The following is a 12372-nucleotide window of genomic DNA, read 5'->3' on the forward strand; positions in this document are numbered from 1 at the left end:
GCTTTGTGTGTCAGAACTTAGGCACAATAAAAATTCTAATAAAATACTAAAGAGAAAGTCTAATACAATTTGACCTTGAATAATTAATATAATACATGATAATTAGAACTTCTCAGTCCTTTTCACTGTTTGAAACAGAATGGTGTTTTTTTTGTTTGTTTTTCTAAAGAAGTAAAATCTGAGAAAAAGTTCAGAATGAGCACATCTTCGGTTGCGCAGTATGAGTTTAACTGGTTAAGCGGATGCTTTGCAAGGTGCTTGTATGCGGCAGGGCCTGGTTCATGTCCCAGCACAGGCCTTCTACTACATGTCTAGTTGTTTTTTAAGAAAGCCATTTCACCAGCATAAAGCATTTTCAAAATGTTTTTCTGCAAATTTACATTCATTCACCATCAGCATTCACACTTCTGTTTCACAAGAACAACTTTTTCTAGTTACTTGAACTTACCCTGTGATTTCAGGACGTTGGCACACTGACACACTTTCTTCAGCAGCTCTCTATACGTCACTGTCAACTCATCACCGGACTCATTACCTTCCCTGTAGCAATAATCAAACATACAGAAACATTTATTAACAAACGCCTTACTTTAAGTTTTGAAATAATTCTCATCATTTGTTCCCATCAAAAATAATCCCAGCAACAACATGACATGTATATATACACACACACACACATATATATATATATATATATATATATATATAGCGTGAGACCAAAACAGACAACATTAACACAGGCATTTGACAAAGGTACTCAGAAGGTAACAGAAGCAGTTACCTTTTATCTTGCAAAAGATATAGTACCATTCAAGACGGTAGAAAAGGAGGGGTTCAAACGTCTGATTCAAGTAGTTGACCCGCGGTACAAGCTGCCCAGTCGAAAATACTTCTGCAACACTCTGTTTTTCACTTTTCAATTTAAGATTGTGATAAAATTTCAATTTTATTTTTTTTAAAAATCGTGATATGATATTTTTGCCATGTCGCCCACCCATAAGTTCAGCTACTCTGCAACACAGAACAGTACAGGAGCTCAATCGTGACCGCAGCAATAACCAATTGCAATGACAGTTTAAGTTAATGAATTAAATAAATACATACAGCAACATATTTTTTCTGTTGGAAAAATAAAGTCTTTTGTTTAATTTGATATTATCCAATTAATTTTAAATGTAATTTCCCATTGATATCAATGAGTAAAATTAAATTAATATATACTGATCCAAGTACAGATACAGAACTCTGCAATCACAAAGTGTTAAACCACAAGACTGAGGACGATCACTGTAAGTTTCTATACACAGCATACACACACACACGCTGCATCATGCTAACCAGAAGAAGGCGATCTTGTCTCCAAGTTTCTTCTCGTACACATTGCGGTCAAGGAGGTTGTAGCTGATGTTTGTGGAGGCTCCTTCCATACATTTGATGAAGATTTCTCCTTTGGTCACATCAAAGTTGTAGTCAAGGAACTGGCCAGTGGGCTTGGTCTTCCAGAAAAAGTCTTTTGCAACAACACCCCAGAACGCTACAAGACAGGAATAATGTGGTTAGTAAAGCAATTAGTTGTTTCAACATGTTTGTTTCTTAGAAATAAAAGAAATCCCTCAATAGAGCTTCACAGAATCCTAGGCCAGAAAGTTAGGTAAATATAGCATGATGCCAAAATGCTTGTAGTTGTCAGTACAATTGTAAAGCTTCACTACTTGGATTTCCACAGGGGAACAAAGTCAAATATCTGTAGTTTCATATTTACCGCTATTCCCAACAGTACAGCCCCATGCTTTTTATTGCGGAACCAGCATTTTTAACATGCTGGTTCCCACTTTGTTGGGCCAACCTGGCATCACAACCTGTATAAAACAAAGCTTTTTAACATGCTGGTTGCCACTTTGTTGGCCCAACCTGGCATCACAACCTGTATAAAACAAAGCTTTTCAACATGCTGGTTCCCACTTTGTTGGGCCAACCTGGCATCACAACCTGTATAAAACAAAGCTTTTTAACATGCTGGTTGCCACTTTGTTGGCCCAACCTGGCATCACAACCTGTATAAAACAAAGCTTTTCAACATGCTGGTTCCCACTTTGTTGGGCCAACCTGGCATCACAACCTGTATAAAACAAAGCTTTTTAACATGCTGGTTCCCACTTTGCTGGGCCAACCTGGCATCACAACCTGTATAAAACAAAGCTTTTCAACATGCTGGTTCCCACTTTGTTGGGCCAACCTGGCATCACAACCTGTATAAAACAAAGCTTTTCAACATGCTGGTTCCCACTTTGTTGGGCCAACCTGGCATCACAACCTGTATAAAACAAAGCTTTTTAACATGCTGGTTGCCACTTTGTTGGCCCAACCTGGCATCACAACCTGTATAAAACAAAGCTTTTCAACATGCTGGTTCCCACTTTGTTGGGCCAACCTGGCATCACAACCTGTATAAAACAAAGCTTTTCAACATGCTGGTTCCCACTTTGTTGGGCCAACCTGGCATCACAACCTGTATAAAACAAAGCTTTTCAACATGCTGGTTCCCACTTTGTTGGGCCAACCTGGCATCACAACCTGTATAAAACAAAGCTTTTCAACATGCTGGTTCCCACTTTGTTGGGCCAACCTGGCATCACAACCTGTATAAAACAAAGCTTTTCAACATGCTGGTTGCCACTTTGTTGGGCCAACCTGGCATCACAACCTGTATAAAACAAAGCTTTTTAACATGCTGGTTCCCACTTTGTTGGGCCAACCTGGCATCACAACCTGTATAAAACAAAGCTTTTCAACATGCTGGTTGCCACTTTGTTGGGCCAACCTGGCATCACAACCTGTATAAAACAAAACTTTTCAACATGCTGGTTCCCACTTTGTTGGGCCAACCTGGCATCACAACCTGTATAAAACAAAGCTTTTCAACATGCTGGTTCCCACTTTGTTGGGCCAACCTGGCATCACAACCTGTATAAAACAAAGCTTTTTAACATGCTGGTTCCCACTTTGTTGGGCCAACCTGGCATCACAACCTGTATAAAACAAAGCTTTTCAACATGCTGGTTCCCACTTTGTTGGGCCAACCTGGCATCACAACCTGTATAAAACAAAGCTTTTCAACATGCTGGTTCCCACTTTGCTGGGCCAACCTGGCATCACAACCTGTATAAAACAAAGCTTTTTAACATGCTGGTTCCCACTTTGTTGGGCCAACCTGGCATCACAACCTGTATAAAACAAAGCTTTTCAACATGCTGGTTCCCACTTTGTTGGGCCAACCTGGCATCACAACCTGTATAAAACAAAGCTTTTCAACATGCTGGTTCCCACTTTGCTGGGCCAACCTGGCATCACAACCTGTATAAAACAAAGCTTTTCAACATGCTGGTTCCCACTTTGTTGGGCCAACCTGGCATCACAACCTGTATAAAACAAAGCTTTTCAACATGCTGGTTCCCACTTTGTTGGGCCAACCTGGCATCACAACCTGTATAAAAAAAAGCTTTTCAACATGCTGGTTCCCACTTTATTGGGCCAACCTGGCATCACAACCTGTATAAAACAAAGCTTTAACATGCTGGTTGCCACTTTGTTGGGCCAACCTGGCATCACAACCTGTATAAAACAAAGCTTTTTAACATGCTGGTTCCCACTTTGTTGGGCCAACCTGGCATCACAACCTGTATAAAACAAAGCTTTTCAACATGCTGGTTCCCACTTTGCTGGGCCAACCTGGCATCACAACCTGTATAAAACAAAGCTTTTCAACATGCTGGTTGCCACTTTGTTGGGCCAACCTGGCATCACAACCTGTATAAAACAAAGCTTTTCAACATGCTGGTTCCCACTTTGTTGGGCCAACCTGGCATCACAACCTGTATAAAACAAAGCTTTTTAACATGCTGGTTCCCACTTTGTTGGGCCAACCTGGCATCACAACCTGTATAAAACAAAGCTTTTCAACATGCTGGTTCCCACTTTGTTGGGCCAACCTGGCATCACAACCTGTATAAAACAAAGCTTTTCAACATGCTGGTTCCCACTTTGTTGGGCCAACCTGGCATCACAACCTGTATAAAACAAAGCTTTTCAACATGCTGGTTCCCACTTTGTTGGGCCAACCTGGCATCACAACCTGTATAAAACAAAGCTTTTCAACATGCTGGTTCCCACTTTGTTGGGCCAACCTGGCATCACAACCTGTATAAAACAAAGCTTTTCAACATGCTGGTTCCCACTTTGTTGGGCCAACCTGGCATCACAACCTGTATAAAACAAAGCTTTTCAACATGCTGGTTCCCACTTTGTTGGGCCAACCTGGCATCACAACCTGTATAAAACAAAGCTTTTTAACATGCTGGTTCCCACTTTGTTGGGCCAACCTGGCATCACAACCTGTATAAAACAAAGCTTTTTAACATGCTGGTTCCCACTTTGTTGGGCCAACCTGGCATCACAACCTGTATAAAACAAAGCTTTTCAACATGCTGGTTCCCACTTTGTTGGGCCAACCTGGCATCACAACCTGTATAAAACAAAACTTTTCAACATGCTGGTTCCCACTTTGTTGGGCCAACCTGGCATCACAACCTGTATAAAACAAAGCTTTTCAACATGCTGGTTCCCACTTTGTTGGGCCAACCTGGCATCACAACCTGTATAAAACAAAGCTTTTCAACATGCTGGTTCCCACTTTGTTGGGCCAACCTGGCATCACAACCTGTATAAAACAAAGCTTTTCAACATGCTGGTTCCCACTTTGTTGGGCCAACCTGGCATCACAACCTGTATAAAAAAAAAGCTTTTTAACATGCTGGTTGCCACTTTGTTGGGCCAACCTGGCATCACAACCTGTATAAAACAAAGCTTATGACGCACACCTTGTGAATTGCTGACTTTTATAGTCCTAATACACAAACGAGTAAGTACTTTCTACTAAGGGTCAAAGTGTATAGCGGTTGGTTGTAGTTATATGATAAACCCATTATGCATCTACAACTCTTGGCAAAGTAGCTAAATTGCTCAAAAATGTATGGACTTGCATGGAAATTTTACCACTGATGATGCATGGCCCAATTTAGTAGCTGATGTGTGTCCCGAACCAGATCTGGACTGGAGAGTATTTTCATTCAGCCTTGGTGAAGGCATGTAGAGTTGAACTGCTTGTGTTGTGCTCTGTGTATCTGTATTTAATGTGAAGAGTTTAGCATGTTCCTCAAAGGAAGCCATGTCTTTGCAAAGCAAAATGCAAGCCTTCATAATATCCCAATCACTATGCACATCAAGAGACACAGCTGTCAAGGAAAAAATTCTTGCCATTTACCTCTCTGCCCACTTCAGAGAAGCAAATCGGAATGTTTCAATTTACTAGCATGGAGTGAAAAAAACTAGGTTGCACAACATTATAACTATTTAGAATTATGCCATAAATAGTTATAATGCTATTTGGTCTCCATTTGGACCCCAAATTTGAAGGAAAAACATTCCAACTAAATCAGTTTCCACAACTGTACACGAGAGAAAAACTAAAGGGGACTTTAGGGATTATTTTCAGCTGATGAGGTTAATTTAACCATTTTTCAAAATATTTAACTGAAAAACCCTAAATGGACACCTTTTATAGTGTGCACATGTCGTGTTTTGTGAAATGTCACTGAAATAGTGCGTGTTGAGAAATCTTGCCACATTGCACTTCATGACACAAGTCAAATGCAGAAACATTTGAATTTCCCCAGTGGGGGATGAATAAAGCATTTTTCTTTTCTTCTTCTAAACGGACAGAACAGAGATGGGTTCAATTACATCAGCTCCTGAGAGGAAATAAATAGACTGCTTTATTTAATAAATGGAGAACAACAGTGCCGTGCAAGCTTTCCTCCCTAAATCATTTAATATACAATAATTAAATGTGCATCTGTTTGTTTTTTGCTTTTTTCTACTTTTTTTTTTTCCACATTATCCAAGCAAAATGAATGGGAGAAAACCATGCTTAAAAGTGAATTCTTATCTATATTCAGTTATTTCTGGCTCAAAAGCTGGAAAAGAGAAGCATGTGCAGAGAACTGTAGCCTCTTTGATTCTTATTGGGCATATACATGTAGGAGTAGTTCAGCCCATAACTTTATCATCTAGGTGTGTTAGTCCACCACTAAAAACTTAGATTTTATACATTTCTGGGGTTTTTTCATTACCATAATTACAATAACTATACTTTCTTTTTTTTTTTTTCTTCTAGGGTGACGTAACCATGCCGATTAACCTAAAGTGACAAATGTCTGAATGATCACACTTTAATAGACGCCATGCATATCTCATGTCTGAAAAGGGCTAACGATAAATTCCAATTGTACTGTAGGAGAATGAAAGTCGGAACAGTATTAATTTAGAACTGAATGAAGTATGTTATCTGTCACATTTTCAACATCTATGTTGAGCTGAAAAGGTTGGTCAACTCTTAAAAAAGTAAAGTAACCCAAATATCTGTGGCTATATTAATTATTGATTAATCAAATGTTATAATGCTTTTTAAGTAAATGTCTTTAGGTTTTGAACTGCCTTTGGAGAAGTGCCATATAAATGATGAGCAAGTTATTAGAGGGAAAAAATAAAGAGAATAAAAGTCTCTGTAGACATCCAATCTGTAATGACACTAAAATGCGTAAATAAGACATGGATCTACCCGAATAACATGATTACTTTCTACACTGCTGAGACACGGCATGTGAAGACTTTTGTAATTGTTTACCCTTAAGAAAATAGTGCTTGTGGAAAGTTTGTTTTGCACTGCCGTTTTTAAACTGGATGTATGAGCTTCAATGCCAAAATGCGCATTTACTTAGTATGTGATATGTGCAGTCCTCAATGAATAAAACGAACTTAACAGTGACTTACCATCTGGATTCTCAATGGAATTTACGTACAGCTCTTTGTATTTCTCAAAGCTGGGGATGTGAGCCTCCTTCTTCAAGTCCACAGACCCATGGAAAACGTTTTCGTTTGGGACTTTGTTGGGAATCATATCTGAATTGTCTGCTTGACTGTCTCCAAGTTGGTAGGTAAGAGATCCTTTGGAACAACACTGCACGAGTTTCTTATATGAAAAGAAGAAGAAGTTATTGCTACAGGAACAACTGAGTGCTAAATAGCAGACTAATTTTAAGTGTTTTAATAGCAAGAAACTAAACTTCCTTTCTTGGCTCTTTACTGATATACCTCAACTGATCAAAAGTCCATTATAAATACAGGGATGAAAGACTAGAAGGCGTGCTATTGACCACTTTCATATAGGCTTCCTTGTTTGCAGATACATTTTTGCCACTTTTAAAAATAAATTCTTATTTACAAATGCTATGTCCGGACACAAAATCTGCAGCTACATTGGAATAGCAAAACACAGGTGGGTTTTTTGGTCCAGCTTCGAGTGCGTTTAGCCGCTTCAGATGTTGAAGGTACTGTACGGACGTAAACGGGTGAGTGGGTTTCCTGCTAAGCTAACAGGCAGAGCTAACTTGCTCAAGAATAGTAAAACATACAAGATGAGGTTGTGGGTCCACGGAAGGCCTTCTGCTTTACCTTTTGAGACAATTTATCTTTAACTATCAAATCAAAACGCTCTTCAGTCAGTTGAGTTCTATTCCATGCCTTCCAGTATAATGAAGACCTTTTTATCCTTGCTTTGGCGGTGTTTCTTCTTCAGGTTTTAGTGTGCTCGAAAGAACGACCATATATCATTGAACTTTGTTTGGCTCCGAGCAGCAGCCAATAAGAGCCCCTGATGCCTTTACGTACTACGAGAAGGCTCGGAATAAAAACTACTCAAGTGTCCTTGGGCAAGACATTGAACCCCACGTTGCCTACCGATACGTCCATCGATAAATCAAATCAAATCAAATCAAATCAAATCAAATCAAATCAAAGTACTTTATTAATCCCGCAAGGAAAATTTATTTTGATGCAACAGAAAACAGTAAGCACACATATAACAAGTCAAAGCACATATAAACCAAGTTATATTATGGACAACAAAAATAGAGAATAAGACTAAGTTTAAAAAATATACCGGTATACTTAGTATGAAAAATAATAAATATGTATTCACAGAATAAATGTGAATTAGAATAATTATGATTATGAAACTGTAATGCGATATGTTTGGTGCAAACCAATATTAAACTGTGCAAATAATGATAAACCGATAGGATAGATGCAAGTAATGAAATGTGCAAAATCTTTCATCTGTGGCCCAAAAACAAACTGTTGAAAAATGGTAAAAAAGACTTCTTAAACCGTTCTTTGTGACAGCGGAGCTGAATCAGTCTGTTGGAGAATTAGCTCTGCTGTCCCTACAGTAATTTATCGAGATGGTTGGGAAGGAGCAGTTCGTTTCAGTGATCTCTTGCTCATCACTGACTCATACGTTTCCAGTTTCAGTCTAATAACTGTGCCAGCCTTTCATATCAGTTTTTTTTTTATCCTGCTGGCATCCCATGCACTGATGCTGCTCCGCCAGCAGACTACAGCAAAGTAAATGGCACTTGCCATCACAGACTGGTACAAGAGCTCAAGCATCTTGCTGCACACATTGAAGGATCTGAGCTTCCGCAGGAAATACAGTCTGCTCATCCCCTTCTTGTACACAGCGTTGGTGTTGGTAGTCCAATCCAGTTTGTTGTTCAAGTGCACACTTAAATATTTGTATTCCTCAACAACTCCAGCCTCCTCGCCCATGATGTCTACAGGCTTGCTCTTGACTTTTGTCCTCCTGAAGTCGACCACCATCTCTTTGGTCTTGTCCACATTCAGGAGCAGGTTATTCCGGATGCACCAGTTCACAAAGTTGTCCACCAACTGCCTGTACTCCGACTCCTGCCCATCCTCAGTATACACCCGATAATACACCCGACCACTGCAAAGTCATCAGAGAACTTCAGCAGGTGGCACGATTCAGAGTGGTACTGGAAATCAGAGGTGTACAGGGTGAACAGGAATGGACACAGAACAGTCCCCTGTGGAGCTCCTGTGCTACTGAACACCACATTAGCTCCCAAGTCAAACAATCTGCGGCCTATCTGATAGATAATCAGTAACCCACGAGACAGTAGATGAGCTGACACCCATCCCTAGCAGCTTCTCACACAAAAGATTTGGATGAATGGTGTTGAAGGCACTGCAGAAATGAAAAAAACATGATCCTCACAGTGTACCCACCACCATCCAAGTGAGAGTGAGCACGTTGTATATGTAATGAATGTGTGTGAATGTGGTAGGAAGCATGTAGCTGTATAGACTAAGACGTGCTGTGTGAGTGAATGGGTGAATGTGGCATGTAGTGTTAAAAGCGGTTTGAGTGGTCAGCTAGACTAGAAAACCACTATACAAGTACAGCCCATTTACCATTTAGTGTTAATGTTCATGGCATAGGTCAGACTAGAGTGCTTGAACTGAATTGAATTTCAACACCAAGTTCAAACAAGCAGTAGTATATTAGCTCTTAACCTTCTCCCATATCCATCCATCCATTCATCCATTGTCATCCATTTATCTAAGGTCAGGTTGCTGAGGCAATAGGTTCAGGAGAAAAACACTGACATCCCTTTCCCCAGCGACACTCTCCAGCTCCTAGTTGGGGATTCGGAGGGGTTCCCAGGCCAGAAGGGATATGTAATCTCTCCAGTGAGTTCTGGTCTACCTCGGGTCTCATCCCCGCGGGACGTGCCTGGAAAACCTCCAAAGGGATGTGACCAGGACGCATCCTAACCAGATGCTCAAACCACCTCAGCTAACTTCTTTCAATGGGAGGAGAAGCAGTTCTACTCCGAGTTCCCACCAGATGGCCAAACTTCTCACCCTATCTCTAAGGCTGAGCCCAGCCACCCTCTGGTGGAAACCCATTTCAGCAGCTTGCATCCAATCTCTTTCTTTCAGTCACTACCCAGATCTCATGACCATAGGTGAGGGTTGGAAAAATATTTAAATTTTTTTTATTTGTTTATTTATTTTTCCCTGAAAAGCAGAATTGTAATCTGGATACCATTTATGCCAAACAGATTTGCTTTGCCAAGGGAAGTCTTATGAATGTAAAGCTCCCCTTGATGCCCATCAACTGCTTATTTATTTATTTTTGTTACAATACTTAAGATGAATCAGTGCTGAAGCAGACCGGGGGACAGGGAAAGAGGAAGACAAAAGAAAAGAAAAATAAACGGAACAGAAATAGAAAGATACAAACAATGGAAGATTCTTCTTTAAGATTCTTCTCCTCACATATAAAGCTCTTAATGACCGAGCTCCATCATATCTTAAAGATCATTGTAAGATATTTTCCTAACAGAGCACTTCACTCCCAAACTGCAGGTTTACTTGTTGTTCCCAGAGTTTCTAAAAGTAGAATGGGAGGCAGAGCCTTCAGTTATCAGGCCCCTCTCTTGTGGAATAAGCTGCCAGTAAATGTCTGGGAAGCAGACACTTTTTCCACTTTTAAGATTAGGCTTAAAACTTTCCTTTTTGATTAAGCTTATAGTTAGGGGTGGCTCAGGTAATCCTGAAACATCCCATAGTTAAGCTGCTATAGGCTTAGACTGCTGGGGGACCTCATCTGTCATACCTTTTATCACTCTCTTTTTCCCCTGTTTAATTTCTCAAATGATATTATGTACATGTGACATTATTGTGGTTATTAACTTGTGTTTCCCTGTTCCAACAGGTGTCCTATGAATGGTGTTATGGTGTTTTCATGGTGTTATGGTATTCTGTCTTCTCAAACCCCAGCTGGTCGAGGCGGATGGCCACCTTCCTGAGTCTGGTTCTGCCAGAGGTTTCTTCCTGTTAAAAGGGAGTCGTTCCTTTCCACAGTCGCCACAGGCACGCTCAGGACGGGAGATTGGACTGAAGACAAGTTTTGGTGCAATCTGTTGGTTTCCTTAGCTTGGATATTGTTTTTTGAATTAGCTCTACATGAATGAATTGGATTATTTTGAAATTAATTAATTGGATTTCATTGGATTATAATTACAATGAATTGAATACCAATTGACTTGAATTGGACTATATTATTTAAGTGCCTTGAGATGACAATTGTTGTAATTTGGTGCTATATAAATAAAACTGAATTGAATTTATACAATAAATGGTGTTTATACAATCCACAGCCTCTGTGGGGAATCCAGTCTTAGCGCTACCAGGAACACCTGAAAGCAGACAAGCAGAGAAAAAACAAACAAACAAAAAAAAACACAAGTAGCAGCAATCACATACAACACCACTGTGGATATGGAAGTGTGTACATGAACCTGCAATACATATGGTACGTCCCACATGATAACCGTGCTTCAGAGGGCAGCAAAGGGGACCACGTACATGGGCCCATCCACTACACCCCACAGAACACACACGCCTCCAAAACCTACGTGTGTGAGTGTGTGCTGTGTACAGGAGCCAGAAGGGAGAGGTGAATGGTATATAGACCGGGGGGAGAGGGCAGCCAGAGACTGGCTGCAATAGGCACCCCTGTTTTCTGGGATCTGCAACAGGACAGGAGGGCCTGATGTCAGGTTCGGGGCCCATTGCAACCGTATTCGGGGAGCTACTGTGCACCCAGAAAGCACCCAACCACCCGCCCCACCCCAGAGGACCTCTACAAATATAGAACAGAGAAAAACAAACAAACAAACCACCCGGTCACACCAGTCACAGCAGCCCGGGCCTGAGACCCACCATCACCCAGTCCCACCCAGGCTGCCCCCAACAGGGGAAAAGCACCGGCCCACCCCACCGCATGCCCCAACAACCTAAAAAAAAAACAATCTGCGGGCACAACAGAGGTCCCAGGGCAACCAGGACCCGCACCAACCCACCCACACTGTGGCGTGCCCAGGGCAACCCAGACCCCCCAGGCACAGGCAGGGCTCCACCCAGGGCACAAGGCAGCGCCCAGACATCAGGCACAGGCCCAGCACCACCACCCATGCCAGAGCGGCCCAGCCCAGGGCCTCTAAGTGACCCCACCCCACGCCGCAAGACAGCTCCACCCGTAAGTTCCCAAAATTGCTCTCCAGGCCTGACACATAGTCCCCCCCAACAATAATCAACCCGGTCCCCACAACCCAAGAGACCACCAGACGCCCAAAGCCACACAGCCCCCCCAGCACACACCCAACTGCCCAGAGCGATGGGACAGCAACCCACCACCACCACTATGTGATAAAGCTAATCTGAGGGGATCAGAGAGAATGGAATTCAGCCAATTGATGTTTTGAGGAGGCAGACCTTGTTTCCATGCTAGTATAATCTAAAAGAAAACTTCTAAACTGGTTAATACACATATTGTCAGTCAATCATCAGTATCCGTCTGCTCCTTGAATAGTGAAAATAATTTCC

At 41.4% G+C, this 12372-nt stretch overlaps 1 protein-coding gene across 1 annotated transcript in view; it reads right to left on the reverse strand.

The window, feature by feature from the left end:
- Positions 1 to 7752, reverse strand: part of acss2 (acyl-CoA synthetase short chain family member 2) — a 48564-nt gene extending 40812 nt beyond the window's left edge. The window contains exons 1-4 of the mRNA XM_072366762.1: positions 7570 to 7752; positions 6889 to 7087; positions 1339 to 1534; positions 449 to 540 (exon numbers count right to left, since the gene is read on the reverse strand). Coding sequence (XP_072222863.1) covers positions 449 to 540; positions 1339 to 1534; positions 6889 to 7015 — 415 coding nt within the window. The 5' untranslated portion in view covers positions 7016 to 7087; positions 7570 to 7752. The remainder of the gene's footprint in view (positions 1 to 448; positions 541 to 1338; positions 1535 to 6888; positions 7088 to 7569) is intronic.
- Positions 7753 to 12372: the final 4620 nt, after the last annotated feature.

Source organism: Leuresthes tenuis, unplaced genomic scaffold (genome assembly GCF_036924035.1).
Source record: "Leuresthes tenuis unplaced genomic scaffold, fLeuTen1.0.hap1 SCAF_16, whole genome shotgun sequence".
NCBI classification, from domain to species: domain Eukaryota; kingdom Metazoa; phylum Chordata; class Actinopteri; order Atheriniformes; family Atherinopsidae; genus Leuresthes; species Leuresthes tenuis.